The 18283-nt window shown below is 47.7% G+C and overlaps 1 protein-coding gene across 3 annotated transcripts in view; it reads right to left on the bottom strand.

Moving 5' to 3' along the window:
• AFAP1L2 (actin filament associated protein 1 like 2) overlaps positions 1-18283 on the bottom strand; it is a 129597-nt gene that overhangs the window by 43370 nt on the left and 67944 nt on the right. For all 3 annotated transcript variants that reach the window (XM_075935420.1, XM_025190678.2, XM_006134964.3), the window contains exons 2-4: positions 14787-14915; positions 14252-14332; positions 6326-6420 (exon numbers count right to left, since the gene is read on the bottom strand). In XM_075935420.1, coding sequence (XP_075791535.1) covers positions 6326-6420; positions 14252-14332; positions 14787-14915 — 305 coding nt within the window. The remainder of the gene's footprint in view (positions 1-6325; positions 6421-14251; positions 14333-14786; positions 14916-18283) is intronic.

Genomic DNA, 18283 nt, shown 5'->3' with positions numbered 1-18283 from the left:
CTTAGATCAAAAATACACTGCGCTGTGTTCTCCAACCCAGCCTGGCACTTCAGAACACGTGGACATTTCACAAGGGCAGACCAGAGCACGCAAACCCTAACAAATACCTGCCGGTATCATACAGGAATGGCCCAGAGAGCTGCAATTGCTACGCTGACAAGTGGGACTGGTAGGACAGGACACTCGGGTGTTGTCAAAGGGGCAACTGGAAGCATGCGGTGAAAAGTGCTAGTTAATGCTAAGGCAGGGAGGAGGGCTCCATTGCTCTAGGCATTGTGCAAACACCTAAGTCCGATTCCAGCCTCCCACTGATTCCAGCAGGCTTTGGGTCAGACCCACTCATGACAGGCTCTCGCACTGAAAAAAGGGAAGCCTAGCAAAGAAATATTGCAAGCGTCAGATAACGAACAGCTATTCTGACCGCACTGGATAATGGAACACCCCTCAGTCGCCTCATTGTTCTACCAGCAACTTCCCACATGTTGTTTGAGACACCAAGTTCCTTTGTAGCTTTCTGTGTCTGTGTCTTTGTTCATTCAACTCAACCTCCCAAAGAGCAGCACCCTCCGGTCATTGCACTTGTGACTCAAAGTTCAAAGCGTTGAGCTGAGGGGATGTTTTCACTCCCTGCCGCCCTCTTTTTTCTCCTTCCACACAGCTCAATTTAAAAACAAATAATAAAATCCAAGAGTCCAGGGTTTTAATCATTGCCGCTTCCACCTCACGCATCACCTTCATCCTTGAACCCTCCGTCACAGTACAGCACTTCGGCGCGCTCGCAGGGCTGTTAGGGAAACTGGTACGATTGGCTAAAATAAAAGAGAAAAAAATCTCCCCAAACTGAGAGCAGCTGCACACCTCAGACACTGCAGGGTTCACCACACGCTTTCACTGGGGAGACTAGGACATGGGCAAAACCAAAGCCAAGTTTTGCACACTGCATCTGTCCAATATGTCTATAAGCAAGTTTGAGGAAAACTGGCCTAATAGTAAATTGAGGGCCAGCTGGTAAACCCCCAACTTGCCTGTACAAGTGAGCAGGTAGCGCACAGACTCAAGCCAATATAGCTGAACCCATGGGGGAGAAGCTTGTATCTGTCACCAGAGGTAAAAGTAAGGGTGTGCGCTCAGGTGTGCAGCTCTGGCAAGAACTGGCTGAGCTGTGGCAAAAGCCAGCAGGGAGCTATTGAAAGAGCTGGCAGGGACCCAGGTTGCAATATGTAAGCGGGGGAATGGTCCCGCTATTGTGGGGAACTTTCCTGAGTTCTATACCACCCTGGTGAAATGGACCAGCGAAAGGATCTGAGTCCCCACTGCTACTTCCTTTACCCCACGGCTTCCCTGGTCCTGAGGGCTCCCCCTCCACTCTCCTGAGTAGCAGAGTCCTCGAAACCCCAACAAGGCTGGGCCCAGGTTTCCTGGGGCTTAATCCCCAACCTTGTAGTCACTTGGGGCAGGGGCTAGAGTGTCCCCACTCCGGGGTGCTCTCTTCACACTGGATGCCTTCTTGGCCCAGTGATCATTCCATAAAGTTCAAAGCAAATAAAATTTATTAAACAGCAACTGATTAGAGAGAAAAGAATAAGAAAACTGAGAAAGGTTAAATGAGAACACACAGCCCTGCTCTGTAGCTTGGGGACATCAAAACAGCAGTCTGCAGAGTGTAAGGACAGTCCACAGTCGCTTCCTTAGAGTCCCCTTAGAGGCCCTGGATGTGCTGCAGGGGGGCTGCAGGCTGGACACGCTTGCTCTGGCAGTGACCACACAGCATCAAGCTCTAGGTGGTCAGACCCCTCTCCCAGTCTGGCCTGCTGGGCCTCTTGGCTGGTGATATCTCCCTGCTCAGAGCCTCTCCCCGCACTTTGCTGGTCCCAGCTGCTCACCGCACCCAGCTGCAGGCTGTGCTGCTTTGCCAGGCTCCCGCTCATTGCGTTGCTTCTCTGTCCCTTTTGGCTCTCTGAGCACTGCCAGTCTGAGCTCCTTGAGCTGTGTGTGCCTGGCTCTGTTGCTGCAGGACTGCCTCTCCACACGGCTTGCACTCCTTGGGCTGTGTGTGCCTGGCTCTGTTGCTGCAGGACTGCCTCTCCACACGGCTTGCACTCCTTGAGCTGTGTGTGCCTGGCTCTGTTGCTGCAGGACTGCCTCTCCACACGGCTTGCACTCCTTGGGCTGTGTGTGCCTGGCTCTGTTGCTGCAGGACTGCCTCTCCACACGGCTTGCACTCCTTGGGCTGTGTGTGCCTGGCTCTGTTGCTGCAGGACTGCCTCTCCACACGGCTTGCTCCTCTTAGCTGTGTCTCAGCTCTCTCTCCTTGCTCAGAGAGACCCAGAAAAATCCCAGCTCACAGGGAGGACAGGGCCTGGCCTCTTACTTTCCTCACTGGCCTGTCCAACCTGTCAATCAGGCCGAGCTGGAGTGTTTGCTGCTTTCCATTGTCTCTGGGGTCTGTCAGTCTCATGAACCCTTCTCCTTTTGATACCGGGAGCTTGCGAACCAAAAACTCACATAGAGTTTTAGTAAGGGGCTAACAGTCCCCTTACAAATAGGACAGCACCTGTAAGAAATGTAAGTTCCTTTCATTGTTGCCTGGCAGAGATAATTACTTCCCTACTGGAAACAAGAAGGAACTTGCTCCTGAGACAGCACAACACTTCCCTGTCTTTTGCTTAGGGCTTCTGGAAAAGCCACAACTAGCCTAGAGTGGAAAGTCCGATAGCTTCCGAGCATGCTGATCAGTCAGCTAAGAATCTGAGGGTGTTTCACCAGAAGCTAATGAAGCCACTCCCACTTACTACATCACCCCCCAGGCCAATGGGCCCAGCAACTGTGGTAACTGGTGCTGAGTGATAAACATGAAGCAAATCCCTAAAAAGTGAAACCAAAAAGGACATTCCTGCTGCTCTGACATCAAGGAAAAGCACAAAGTTCTCGGGAGAAACACACCGCGGATCCCTTGCCAAAGCTACAGCTGTTGCAATGTAACCAACTGTGCTGCCACTCCCTTAACTTGGCCTCTCAAAAAATTCTCCTCAGCCAGAAGGCAGCACCAACCACCCCTGACCTGCCCCCTCTACGTCAGTGAACGCCAAAGGCTACGTGGGACGAGCGAAATGCTCTCCCTTGCCACCGTCTTGCAAGCCGGAGTGCATGTGTAATGTTAATGCACTGAGAAATCAATGGGACTGTTCATATATTGGTATGTCTATGCTGCAATTAGACACCCATGACTGGCCTACTGATTTGGGCTCAGGCTAAGGGGGTATTTAATTGCAGTGAAAACGTTTGGGCTCAGGCCACACCAATTAAACTGCCCCTTAACCCAAGCTCCATGAGCCCCAGTCAACTGGCACAGGGGTGTGTAACTGCTGTGTAGACTTGCCTGTGGAGATCAGCGTAATCCAAATGGGGGTTGACATGCGTGCAGTGTTAGCACTGTTGTGTGGAGGTGGGGTGTGCTTCAGGCATGCAGTTTACAGCCAGATGTTCAAAGCAGTTCAGCTCTAGCACCGGGCAGAAGAATTTTTGAGATTAAGAGAAAAGTCTCTGTCCCAAATCAGGACAAAAATTCAATTTAAAAAAAAAATCAGTAACAGAAAGCGTGTGGGTGGGGTGGGGGAAGTTCACAGCAATGGAAAGTTTGCAATGAATCATTTCAAAATATTTAATTTTTATTTTGACCTGTTTTTTACATTTTTTGTTTCGTTTCAGTTACATTTGGAAATACATTGTTTTGCACTGAAAAATCTCAACTTTTCACTTTGACACTTTCAAAATGGGACGTTTTCAACATTTTTTTCAAGTCAGGCAACGTATTGAAAAGGTTGTTTTGACACAACCAGTTTTGATTTAAACAATTTTTTTTAAATAAAAAAAAATGTCCAAAAAGAGTCAAAAAAATTCCTGGCCAACCCCACAATCAGGCCAGAATGATAAAAAAAAAGCTCAACACATCAGTCACTGAATTCTTTAAAAAAAAAATCCAGCCATTAATTTCACAGTGGGAGAGGAGCACTCCGGAAAAACCAGGCTTTTATTCAGATGCCTAAATTGGAGCTGAATTTGAAATTCCGATCCCCAAATTTTTCATATGTAAACCAGGCTTTCGTAAATGCACTGCAGGATTAATCAAGGAAGAATATCGGGAACAAACTCTGGAGTCTTTTTTAAGACTGTAACGAGCCCTACACGTCTCTTCCCCCATCCCAACGGTTGGAGATTTTGCATCCTCAAGACTAGTTTTTGATGTGATTTCATTTTGCAAGTTCCAAGTTAGCCAGATGCCAAGCTGAGGAAGAATCTGCGTCCAGCAGAGCTGCAGTCATCCAGCACACCTGGCCCCATGGCAGACTGCTCGAGCAGATGTGCTGGCAACTCTTGGACCGGTCTCCAGGCCTGTCAATTACAGACTTGCCCCTTGTCCGAGGTGGCAGAGCTGTTTCCCCCCCACTCCACTTGCACGTTAGTTTAATTCATTCACTTGCTTCATCCTTCTTTAAATATACATTCAAATGGCTTGATCTCAAAATTCAATGTGATGCTAAATGATGAGTAGATCGGGCAGGAGCTATGCCCCTATGTTCTGCATGGTTCTACCAAAGCCCCAGCATCCAGCCCAGGCTGTCCCTCCAGAGCACAGACAGTCAATCCCATTACATGTATACCGGGGAAACGAAGAGGTATGGAAAGCGTGTACCACATTCCTCACCAGGGGCTGTTGCACATAGAGGATAACATCCTACTAGTGCTACCCTCTAACAGAGTCACTCCTTCAGCTCAAGTTGGGGTTCTGGGTTCTAATCCAGCAGGTGGTGAAACTCATGACAAGGGCATGAGAGACTTGTGGATTGGATCAATAAACTGGGCAATTTTCATTGAATGGGACAGGCATTAAAGAGGGGGAATCAGGAAGGAGCCAGAGATCTGCTGAAGGAACATGGAGGCAACAGTAGGGCCGGAAGGAGGGCAGTGGGTTTCCCCATGCCGGCGCTCTGCTGAGCGAGAGGTGCATTCCTGTATTCGTTCCACTCAACAACCAGGAGGAGCTGCCTCGAAGTTTCCCACAGCCAGAGCCAGCAGGGCTCAGGCTGTGCAGCTGGCGCTCGTCCGGCCCCGTCACACAGCGCAGGCTGCAGAAGAGGCTCATCTGTTTGCTGCGCCCCGGGCAGGCTTTCCTTTGGCATGGGACGCTTTGGCTGTCCCAGCCGGTGGCCTCGTCCGCCCATCTCCTTACTGCTGCCCCTACCCCCACCAGGAAAAGTGCCCCATGGGATCCGAGCCAGACACACACACGTCACGACTTCCCTTCACAGCGTGGGGAGCGTGAGCAGCTCGAACCACGAAGCCAGATGGGTTAGCTGGAAAAACTCCCCAGGCTCTGGAACGCAGCCATTAGGACAAGTGCAATGTGTCTGAAAGGCTTGTGAGTTAATCCAGACCTGCCTTTCTAGGCCATCCATCCATTAGCCTCCCTTACAGCAGAGAACCCATCAGACCCTTTATGCTCATCCCTTATCTTGCCTTTGGACTTCTCCTTCCTTTTAAAAGGAGCAATTTTCTCCAGCAAGCCCTACCCCTTCATACATATTCCTCCCTCCCCTCTCCCACTAACGCCTCTCTTTCAAGTCTGCTGTCCTTTCACATCAGGAAGTCCTTACTGCTGAAATTCCCATGTCTGATCAGCTGCTTAGCAGTAAGCCCCGCTTGTCAGAGTCTCTGGAGGATAGCGAGGGCTGCTCTTTGGCCAAGGAAACAAAATCCCACTGAAAGCCCATTGTGATGAACTGGAGCCTAATTACGTTTGTAACTGGCCCATGGAAAAATCCAAAGGCTTTTTGCTTGGAGACTTTTTTGGTGCAAAATTTCAGGGAAAACTGAATTGTGTATAATCAGTCTCTCGAGACGCGCACACACACGCACACATACACACACAGAGCAAACCCCCAAACACAGGGAGAAAGCTGCACTCCATAAGGATGCAACTTACACAATATAGTGTTCCCCACCCCACACTGCATTCTGCTGAGCAAATGCAGGGACTGCAATAATCTTGGGTAGCAGCTGCACTCTGTGCCCAACGAGCCTTAAACTTCACACCGTGCTGGCCAACAGAGGGGTTAAGATGATGGTACACATGAGCCCTGGGTCATAGGAGAGTTTGCAAGCCGAGGGGTTGAGAGGTCCTGGGTTTGAATCCTCCTGTGGGCCTTATGCTTAAAACCAGTATGCACCATGGAAAATTTAAAAGATATAAAATTCTATCATTTGATTGTATATTAAGACAGTGAAAAGTGAAGGAGAAAAAGGAGCGCTGAGGAAAATCACGTACTATTTTTGGAGGAGGAAGGTCTGGCAGACTCTTCTGAGGAGGAGACGAATGGTGCCCAGATTCCCCATTGGACAAAGACTCTCCGTAGTCCCAGGCTACAAACAGAAAGAAGCAGGAATTATGATGACATGTGGCATGTCCCAGCAACGCGCTTGTTACATCGCCCTGGTGCAGCAACAGCCTCATGCTCGGTTACATTTGAGCAGGAAGCAGGGCTGTAATTACAGAGTCTGCTAGAATGCTTCGTCGCATCTGCACGACCATGTCATTTCAGACCATAGCCGAGAATACAGTCCTAAAGCATCCCAGCCTCAGACCCAGCTCTCTTGGTGGAAGCTCTTCTCCTTTTGGAATGTTTTTCCTCTTGGAATGAAAACAATGAAGACAAAAATGATTTAAAAAAAAATCACTTCACTTGTAATGATGTTTATACTGAGCTATTCTAAAACCTTCGCTCTGTGATCACTCTGCTGTACATGGTTTAACTCTCAGGCCTCCAGAAAAACACTTTCACTCTTCCAGTTCCACTCACTAACATTCTTAGCAACCAAGAGACAGATTCTCAGTGGGTGGAAATCATTTAATCACACTGGCTTCTGTGGAGGTCCTGGCCTCAGGTTTTCTAAGGAGAAAGTTTCAGAAGTTCTCCCCCTTTAGGGTGCATCTACACAACACTCTTAGCTCAAAATAAGTGACACAATTTGAGCTATGCCAATTGTGTAGCTTATTCCAAGTGTATTTTGAAATAAACCGCTATTCCAAAATGTCCCTTACTCCTCATGGAATGGGGTTTCCAGGGATGTAGGAATAGTGTTCCCATTATTTTGAAAGATAAATAAAGGGAACGCTGGTAAGATGCAGAATAGCTGTTTCGGGATTCCGGAAGCATCCTGAAATAGCACCACAGTGTAGATGTACCCGTAGGGAACACTTACATCATCTATCTATTACGCCACAATTATAATATAATCGACAGATTTATTTTCTGTTGTATTTTGTCACCACTGTAAAATGAGTCATAGCTAAAAGGGCAGCTATCTCGATTAGGCCTGAGGGACTTCAAAGGTTTTTGGGAGGCAGTGTGACATAGTGAATAAAACACAGGACGGCAAGTTAGAGGATTCTGAGTGTATATTCTATTCCCAGCTCTGTCATGACACCTGCTGTGGCTGGGCTAATTGCTGATTTCTGTGCCTCCATTTTCACATCCATAAAATGGGGATACCACCAGTGTTCCCTATCAGCTGAGTGCTTGGGCATCCATCCAGGAGAGGTTCAAATGCCACCCCAGATGATTAGCTGGAGCTCCCATAGCACTCACAGCCAGCAGCATGTGTTTCTACTAGTGGTGCACATCTGTGCATGCTTTAGTGCACATAACAAAATGTATTCTGCACATGGATGGAGTGGGAACACTGACCACCGCTCACTTCAAGCACAAAGATTGCCACAGAGGTGCAAAGTCTGGTAACTCTAGTAATAAAACAAGAATGGGTAGCAGGTTTAAAACTAATAAAAGAAAGTTCTTCTTCACACAGCGTGTAGTCAACCTGTGGAACTCCTTGCCAGAGGAGGCTGTGAAGGCTAGGACTATAATAGAGTTTAAAGAGAAGCTAGATAATTTCATGGAGGTTAGGTCCATGAAAGGCTATTAGCCAGGGGATAAAATGGTGTCCTTGGCCTCTGTTTGTCAGAGGCTGGAGAGGGATGGCAGGAGACAAATCGCTTGATCATTGTCTTCGGTCCACCCTCTCTGGGGCACCTGGTGCTGGCCACTGTTGGTAGACAGGATACTGGGCTAGAAGGACCTTTGGTCTGACCCAGTACGGCCGTTCTTATGTTCTTATGTATATTCTTATGTTCTTATGTTCTAAGAATTATCACACTAGTAACTAATGCATTTACATAGGACCTTATAGCGAAGGAAAAAATGGTTAGGAAAAAATATATAGGGCCATATCCTTGGTGGGCATTTTCACCCACTCAGAAAGGGGCATTCTGTGGATGGGTAGAAGTTTTAAACAGACCTAAGTATGGTGAATGGTTCAGTGATTCAGGTGTTAAACTGAAATAAAGAGGAGAGCTAGGTTCAATTCCTTCTACATCACAGACTTCCTCTGTAGCCTTTACAAGTCAAGTAGTCTTTCTAGGCCTCCATTTCCCCATCTGTAAAATGGACATAAGAGCACTATCCTAATTCACAGGAGTGTTGAGAGGAGAAATACATTCAAAGATACTGCTGTAAACATGTAAGTGCCATAAATAGATACAGGAATTAGGTACCATTCTCCCTTTGAACTGACGGCCTCGCACCCTTAGGCTCCTTTGAAAAGTCCAGCCTCTCTTCCCACATCAATAGGGATGGGCTAAATTAGAACAGCCAGGCTACGTCTACATTGTGCACTCTTGTGCAAGAAGATATGCAAATAAGGTGCGGCGATGAATATTGTCACACCTCATTTGCATACCTAATGAGCTGCCATTTTTGCACAAAAGCCCCCTCTTGTACAAGAGCTGTTCTGCCTGAAAATAAGTGGCAGAACGGCTCTTGCGCAAGAGGGGGTTTTTGCGCAAGAAGGAGCAGTGTAGACAGCTCCTTCTTGCACAAAAGCCCCTTGCACAAAATGGCGGCTCATTAGGTATGCAAATGAAGCGCGGCAATATTCGTCGCCATGCCTCATTTGTATATCTTCTTGCGCAAGAATGAGCAATGTAGACATAGCCAGAGCTGTGCCTTTGTGGAGGTTACCAGGGGACAGAAGACTCTGGCATGAACTATGCTGCATATTTCTGTGTTTTATAAATAAAAGTTGGCCCCACATGGCTCCATTTCAGTCTCGGAAGCCACAATGACAGCTCTGAATATACGTCCTATAATGAGCCCCTGGCACAATAGCAGAAGCATCAGGACAAGTCGGAAACACACAGCGACGTAATCCGCCTGCTGCCTGTGGTGAAGCGTCTCCACTTCCCTTGTTGTTAATGCCACAACAGGCAGGGCTGACATGAAAATTAGGCCTCCCCTGGTGTAAGGCCATCAGCCTCGAGAAAACGCTGCTTTCCTGCCTCGGGCATTAATGAAGAAATGGCCCAGCCACGGTACCCCATGGATACTCTGCAAATCTCTGCTACCAAGCGGGTGCTGGAGGCTTCCCTCTTCTCTGCTGCACCAGGAAGTGCTACTTTCAGCCTGTGAGATGCAGAGTCTCAGAGCCTGGGTCAAGAGCTTGCAGGGCTAAAAGGAGCAGCAGTAGCTGGGCTCAAAGGGTATGTCTAGACTACATGCCTCTGCCGGATAGTAAATTAGACGCTCCAACATAGTCAATGAAGTGGCGATTTAAATATCCCCTGCTTCATTAAAATAAAAATGGCCAACGTACTGTGCTGGCTCAGCTGATCGTCGGCACAACGCGGCAGTCAACACGTGGATCGGTCAATGAGGAAAGCCTTTGCGACCGATCCCTTATGCCTCGTGAAACTAGGTTTACACGATCAGTCGGCAAAGGCTTTCCTTGCCGACCGATCCACGTCTTGACTGCCGCGTTGTGCTGACGATCAGCTGAGCCGGCACAGCGCTGCGTCCATTTTTATTTTAATGAAGCAGGGAAATATTTAAATCCCTGCTTCATTGACTATGTTGGGTAGTCTAATTTACATGCCTCTGCCAGTAGAGGCATGTAGTCTATAAATACCCAAAGGCCCTTCCCTCATTGGGTTCCAATGCCCAGGATCCAGTCAGAACCTGACCATTGACACTGCGATTTTTAGCTCCCAATTGGCCCAGGCCCTGTGGCTCGTCAGTGCAGGCTTCAGTTTGCATTCGCAGTGCTGGCATACCGGCCTGTCCACAGGTACCCGGCCTCTCTCACGAAGTGCACGGTGCCGGTGTCTATTTAGGAAACATGTACATGGCTGATCTGTAACTGCTGCCCAGGACAGAGCATCCCTCCAAGAACTGAAGACAATGGGGAGGAGTGACATTTTGTGCAGCGAGCACTCATTCAAATCTCTGCATTACTCGCATGGTGCCAGCATCTCTTAAAATCTTGCAAGTGCTTGGTTTCCCCTTGTGCCTGGGAATCATCCGAAGAGCGTCACCTTCCCAGGAATCTAGTTTGTTCTTCCTCATTCATTCTCCCCACCCCCAATCTACTCAGCAAATCGAGAGCAGGATGGAGACGCTGGTCCAGACCTTGCGCCGATACAAATCAGGAGCTGGCCCTGCGATGCTGCACAGTTTGCATCCAGGGGATTTCAGGGTGTATAACTGATTGCTGTAGGCACTTCCACAGGATACATCAGATGTGCGTGGTGACACCCCTGCTGGACTTTGAGGGAGTTTCCTGCTCTTCTCTCCCTCTGTAAAGAGGGATCTGCTTAAGGAATAATTTTGTTTTTTCTAAACCAGCTGTAAACGTCAACTCAAAACAAAGCCAGTTTGCTGACACTCGCTTCCAGTAAAGACACAGTAGAACTGTCCCTAAGGCAATGGGAGAGATTTCCAGGTTTTCTCTTAAGGCAGGAAGTTGCTTAATAACAGGGCATGCAGTACAGGTTTCGCTGGCTTTGAAATTCCCCTGTACTTGGAATTTGGGCAGGTGACATTTAGAAAGACAAAAAACAGGCAAGAGGAAATTTTGTAAACAGGCATAACATTTTAACAGCAATAAAGGGTCCTAATTCTTCGTTGTTATACAAGCATGCTCTCCGTTATCTGCCACCAAGGCAGATCCACCGATTCCAAGATCGCTGCGATCATCTAGCCTGCGTCTGGGTCTAATTCAGGGAAGAGAATTTCACCAAACAAATTCCTGCATCAAGTCAAACAACTGCTCTCATGCCCATGTTTGTATTGTACTTTCCCTGCTGGTACTACCAAAGAGCAATATTTATTTTCTTTCCTGTACACAGAGTCAATGTGCCTCTACTCTTTTCCATCCGTGTGCAGAATACATTTTGTGTGTGCACCAAGGCATGTGCATCACCAGTGAAAGCCAAAACCTAGCTGCGAGTGCTCTGCTAATCATTTGGGCAGCACTGGACGCTCTCCTGAGCAGCCTCACCAGTGTCCAGCTTCCAGAGAACAATACATTGGATATTTTTCAGGTAAATTGTGTCATCTTAGGTCATTTAGCTGAGTGAATTCAGCTGCCCTGCCATACAAAGATGATTACAAAGGACTGTATTGCTCAGCTCATCATCTTACTAGTGCCATCAAAAGTAAATTCATTAATAGGAACAAGTATTGGCCATCCCTCACTTGTTTTTATAGGGGCTTTCCCCCTCTTTCCTTTGAGCTGCTCTGATGGTCTTAAGAAAACGCCTTATCTTGCGCTGCTCCTATAAAGGAAGCTTTCGGTGCAATTCAACTGTGAACGGATTCAGGCCCTGATGTGCTAGCATGCACCCAGCAAAGTCCCACTGATTTCAGTGAGACTCTGCCTGGGCCCAAGAATCTACCTTACCACAATCAGAGCTTGAAGGAATTAAACCCCTACAGGTTCTGACCTGCAGCTGACTCTGGATGGGCAGATGCCAGTCCCTGTACAGATACCCATTCATTCCACCGGGCTGCGCGCCGAGGCAGAGTTGGGGTCTTCTACACATTCATATCTAGGACGTAGGCCACACACACACACACAGAGGCTAAGCCACTGGCTTCCGTTTTTCCAGATGGAAATCTTAGAAGCTTAACTTGAGCTGGGAAAGTGGCTGAAAGAGAAAAGGCCACGTCCTTCAGGGAGCGATTGCAAATGGGAGCTCACAGGAGAGGGAAAAGGCTGAAATAAAAACTTACAGCAGGATTTAGTGACTTGCAACTGATCGTGCTTCACTTCATTGCCTGGGCAAGCCTTGCATGTCATGGGAGCCCAGCTAGAGAATCCATGTAACTCAATCTTTCCATTGCCAATTGCCATGCTCCAGCTCTGGCTGAGACCAGCTGGCCTTCTTGGGCTATGGTTTATTATAATAATCATGCATACCTAGTAGCACTGGCCAAGATTGTGGCCTATTGTGATGGGGCTGTACATACACATGCGGAAAGAGAATCCACAATTTGGCTGCATGAAGCAGATTATAAACACAATAAAAAATCATGGAACTAGCGTGACCTTTGCAGGCCATCATATTGTTCACTTTGCGTGTGTGTTACCCTCTTCCCTAAACGTCCTTCTGTCTTGTTTACACTAGAGTCTTGATTATCCAACCTTCCCTTAGCCAACATTCCGTGTTATCCGACCTGCCTGTGGCCACCCAAGACAACTGTGCAGGCGGCGGAGCCGGCAGAGGGGAGCGTGGAAGGGAAGGCGCCAGGCTGAGCAGAGACAAAGGCGGTGAGAGAAGAGGGAGGAGGGAGCAGGGCCATGCGACAGGATGCTGGAGCCCAGCCACCCCCGCCCCCTGAAGGTCGCGGGGCACCCCGAACTTCCCCATCCCTTCTGGCCAGCCATGCTGCCCCCAATCTCCCCTAGCTGTCCTGGCCAGTCATGCTGCCCTGCGGCTGGCCGGGAAAGATAGGGGAGGTCGAGGGCAGCGCGACTGGCCGGGAGAAATCAAGGAGGTCAGGGCAGCAGGGCCCCCCATGAAGCAGCCGAGTGTCTGCAGAGCAGCAGCTGACGGGGAAAATACCTTGGACCCCGCAAGGTATTTTCTGTATTATCTGACATTTCGATTATCCGACCATCCTTTGGTCCCATTTAGGTCAGATAATCAAGACTCTACTGTATTTAGATTGTAAGCAATTTGGGACAGGGACTGTCTCTTGCATTTGCATGGGGCCTCATTCTTAGCTGGCCCCGGGGCAACACTGTAATACAATAATAATAAATAATAATATTAATATTAATACTAATAATAATAATATTGGAAGTAGCTAATGGGCTGATCTATATTTGTAAGTATGAAACTTGGAGGATAAGTGATCCTTTTGAGTTTCCATACACATCGTGAAAGGAAGACATTTTAACAAACATTCTGAACTTTTGAAGAACCCTCTCCCATGTTGTGAATGCAAAACCAAGTACAGGCAGTCCCTGGGTTACATGGATCCGACTTACATCGGATCCCGACTTACAAACGGGGTGAGGCAACCCCGCACTAGCTGCTTCCCCCCAGCAGACCAGGGAGACGCGGAGCGGCTTTTCTCAGCAGACACCTCAGCTTGAGAATAAAGGACTGAGGGAAGTGAGGTGTGGGAGAATAAAACTGAGCTCTGGAGAAATGTTTGGCTAGAGTTTCCCCTACAGTATGTACCAGTTCCGACTTACATACAAATTCAACTTAAGAACAAACCTACAGTCCCTATCTTGTACGTAACCTGGGGACTGCCTGTACAGCTAGTCAGAGGGAAAAAAAAACCTGTTGGAAGACAATCATGAGCATTTCACCCAGGGTTAGTGTTCTGAGCACATACCGTTTGCAAAGTACTAGGATCTTCTGAAGGGCGTGGGGAGAGGTGCGCTGTAACTACAAGACAGGATGTGTACTGGGTGCATAAATAATTCATCTTGCACCCGTTTAGACAATTTGAAACCACCAGTGGCAGCGTGCAAAGACATATGCTGAAAATAGTCATCAAAAAGATTTTAGATCTGTTTTGTGTCTATACATATTCGGAGAACTTCTTTAAATACTCCACTAGGGTTGCATGAAACTGCATACTTAGCAAGGAGACATTTTTATCCAAAAATACTGCCTTCAAAAGTTTTCCTTCCAGGAATAACCTCACCGCGTTCGCCAAAAGCACAGAATATATAAAAAGAGGACAGTCATCTTCACCCTCTTTCATTGGCTCAGTTCTGCACCCCAGTAATTCAAGGGAATCACATCAGATGTCAATAGGAACAGAATCAAATCCTGTGCCCCTTTATTCTCTCTCTACTAGAAAGTTACATCCCAGACAATTGCTAGCCATGGATTACATACCTCTGTCTTCTTTCTCCTGTCCACCTTGCTGTTTAAGGAAGGTGGTCACTTTGTTCATGTAAATGTATTCCTCATCACCACCTGTAAAAAGGGAGAGAGAAATGTCTTCATGAGCCTGTCCCATAGACCCGACTAAGTATTAAACACAGATATACATACATGTACATGTCTACACGTCAGTGTTTACTAAAGGCAAAAACCTACCAATTAAACAATGCTAAAGTTGAGAAATTAAACACTGAACAGCCAGGAAATCCATGAGTTAAAGTTTCTGCTCCAATGTGAACTCAGCCAAACAGTACATCCTGTGTATCTTATGGTGTGGATTAAAAATAAACCAAGTTACAGCAAGGAAAACAAAAGTGATTGGGAACCTTGGAAATCCTTTACTTTTAAGAATCTGGAGCTCTGGTTATTTTTGTAGATAGATCTAATCATGTATAAACAATTAAAAAACCAGATCCATCTCCTCTCATATCCCATCTACCCAGTCTCAGTTAAGAACCCCCCTCCATTGTTGTGACGCTATACGTACCGCTTGTCTTTGTGTACACCTGCAGGAGATCAGCAAGGAAACTCTTTTTCACTACAGCTGTGCTGCTGAGGTTCTCTTTATCCAAAATCTTCAGAAAATTCTCAAGTTCCGTGAGCAGCTGTTCTAGAGCTAAAGGAGACACAACAAACAATGGGGGTCGTGTCTTTACAAGGCCATCGGGTTACACTGAGAGAGGGGACATGCACTGAACTCTAATTCCCAAGCTCTTGACTTCTTTGGGGAGAGGAGGATCAAGATAGATTTTAGATGGAATCTCTGAGCTAAGCCCATTCTTATGATTTTGATTCTGGATCAGATCTCGAAGTAGAAGGGGCTTGTTTTCTGATTCCAGTTCAGCTGTGGATGAAATCTCACACACACAGCCGCTCCTCCCAAGTGAGTAGCTATTGTGTGAGAACTGCTGATCTGATGAGAGTTTGGCCATTTCCTGCAGGAACTACCCTGAAAGCAGTTGGCAAGGTTTTGACACCGTTGAATATGACCTTGGTTTTGTGGTCTAGAGTCGTAGTCTCAACCTGATCCAGCTGGGATCCAGCATGGAAATAGGGATGCTAAATGCATGTAATTCGGTAACCGTGTAACTGCTGAAAATGTAAGTAGTTACAGTTACACGCAGGGCAGCATGGCTCCCCATGCATACCATCTCCCGCCTGCCACCCTGTGCTGCTGCCTCTGTATTAGAGGCAGCAGCTCAGGGCAGCAGGCAGCTCCCAGGGAGCCAGCTCCCCATGTGTCCTGGGAGCCTGCATGTAACCATGAATGTTTACCGACAAGCCCAAGTTCATCAGCTAATTGTGTACATGGTTATACTTCCACACCTCTAGTCTGAACGCTGCCTTTTTGCACCACTTCAAATTTTATTTCATTTATCTTTGCAGTGACTCACACTCATACACCAGAAAAAAGGGCATGCCTGTGAGAGTCAAGTTCTTCTAGGCCTATACACAGGCACGGGAAGCAGAAGTGCAGTGGGGGCTCTGCAACCGGCTTCTCCACATCCAGAGGCCAGCCCCGCTTACTGACTCAATGCCAGCTCCCGGTCCCACTGCTCAGCACCAATGGGCAGCTTCAAAAAGGCTGCACTATGCTGCGCTGTCTTGGCGCACGTCACGACCTGACCCAAGCCACTGCAACACAAATCAGGGACCAAGAAATCCCAGGGCTCTTCACAAACAAGTGGAAATGGGGAGCTACTTGCAAATAGTGGGATTTTACCAGTAACGGTGATTAAAACGGAATAGCGATTATTTGGCATCGGTCACCTGCCTCAAGCATAATCCAAACTTGGGAATTTGCCCTGCGTCCAGCAAACAGACTGCTTAGCCTGCCTTCAAACAAGGGGAAACATCTCTGTGTAAATCACATTTTTCCCGTCTACATTGGAATTTGGAACTTGTCTCCAGGGGGATTTTGCACCAAGACAGAAATATACTGTCCTATTTGCCAGTTCTGCTGGGCCAGACACTTTACGTACAAATAACAACAACAGTAAGAGCACAACCCAAACACCATCATGGCTTATCCCCAGAGCTACAGATGTGGGTCAACTTCTCCAACAGCTGTCCACATGGGAGTCAAGATTGAGCTTGTGTTTCTCCTTAAGGTTGAGGATTCCCCCTACCCCAGCCTTTACTATGGAGAAGGACCTCATTCTTCTCGCAGGCCAGCAGAACTGGGGTAGCACTAGGTGGGGTAGCCAGGAGTCCGGTATCTTATGGGACAGTCCGGTATTTGAGCCCTCTGCCCAGTTTAAAAAAAAAAAAAATCAGATAATACCAGACACATGCAATGACCGGTATTGTCTGATTTTTCCAGCGGACGGAAGCCTGACGTGTGCAGCCCCGCCCCCACTAGGCTTCCATGCAATCACTGGCTCCCAGCAGCGTTCACGGCCCTGCCTCCCAGCTGGAAGGTGGGGTTGTGATTGCTGCTTATCCTGCGTTCCTTTTTTTTTTTTTTTTGCTCGACCAAACAATACCAGATGTCCAGTATTTTTTAGGAGACCATCTGGCAACTCTAGATAGCACACAGGGTCAAATCCCACAACACAACTTCCCCATTTTCCAGTGGGGGAGTCAGAAGGCCAAAGCCCCTTTCGCCTGCGACCCCGACCCTTCCACTTCCTGTCCCTCAAGCAGTTCATTTAGGGCCTCATCCAATAGCTACGGAGGTCAGTGGAAAGATGCCGACTGTCTTCCACAGACCTGGAAAACATTCAGCAATTCTTCCAACAGCCGCCATGTAATGGCGCCTGTTTCTATGCAAATCTGTCTCTGGTCTCAGTGGGACGCGCTGTATCCAAACCTGATACCTGCGCAAATAAATTGCCATTGCAATGAATGGGACTATTCATTTCAGCGGGAAGAAGGAAGAGAGGGAGCAACGTGCTAATTTTTATAAGAAAGCAATGAGCCTGGGGAGTGAAGATGAAGTCTCAAGGGGGACTATGAAGGGATCCCAAGGGATGCTCAGTGCAAATGAGGAAGAAGAAAAACAATCACAGCAGGAGGGTAAGAATTAGCTGTGGTCCCAAAGTGTCTCTACATCAAGCCAAGGTAGAATTTTCAAGCCAGTGGAGCTACAGTGGTTTCAACAAGCTAAGAATCGTTCCACTGTGTGTACAGTATATTGAACCTAGTGATGAGCAAACCAGATTGGAAATTACCTAGAGCAACCTCATGCAAATGTCCCCACTGGTCCCTCTCTGCGCCGAATGTCAGACAGAGACATTTCTACTGCCCCATCACTGTTATACCTGAGTATCTCAAAATCTAATGCATTTATCATCACCACACCCATGCGAGGCAGGGTGCTGCCATTATCCCTATGCTACAGATGGGCCACTGGAGCCCAGAGGAGCTAAGTGACTTGCCAAAGGTCACATAGGAAGTCTGTGCTGGAGAAAGGAATTGAACCCAGATCTCTCCAGGTCTTGGTTAACGTCCTAACCACGGACTCTCTCTCCCGCCGGCGTTTTCCCCCCTCTCACCCTGGTGGTCTAGAAGCGACTGCATGAGAAGGTATCACTGCTGGAGCTAGGCCTGCCTTTGTGGTCATTTCCCTGTGGGGCTTCTGGCAACCTTCAGCACTCTCCAGGATTCGAATTGCTACCCGTGGCGCTCCTCAGCCAGCATCCCACAGCCTTTGTTTAGTATAATAGAAAGCTAGGGGCAGCAGCACATGAAGGGGACCGGACTAGTAGACTCAGGGTGGGACTTTTTGAAAGCACAGAAGGAACATGAGTCCATATGGAAGTCAATGAGTTTTGTGCATCTTACCTTGCAAGGCTCCCTTTTACTTTTATAGCACCACCCTTCTAATAATCTCAGCCCCTATCCATGTGATGTTTTCATACCACACCTATCAGAAAGGTATCTAACATCATACCTACCCCAAGAAAAGTAGGGATTGTCAACCTTATTGTAAGACTGTCTGGAGTGAGGCACAAGGCGATAAAGGGACTTGACCAAGATCAT

This window comes from Pelodiscus sinensis, chromosome 8, assembly GCF_049634645.1.
Source record: "Pelodiscus sinensis isolate JC-2024 chromosome 8, ASM4963464v1, whole genome shotgun sequence".
Classification (NCBI taxonomy): Eukaryota; Metazoa; Chordata; order Testudines; family Trionychidae; genus Pelodiscus; species Pelodiscus sinensis.
This window is presented reverse-complemented; position numbering and strand designations above follow the sequence as displayed.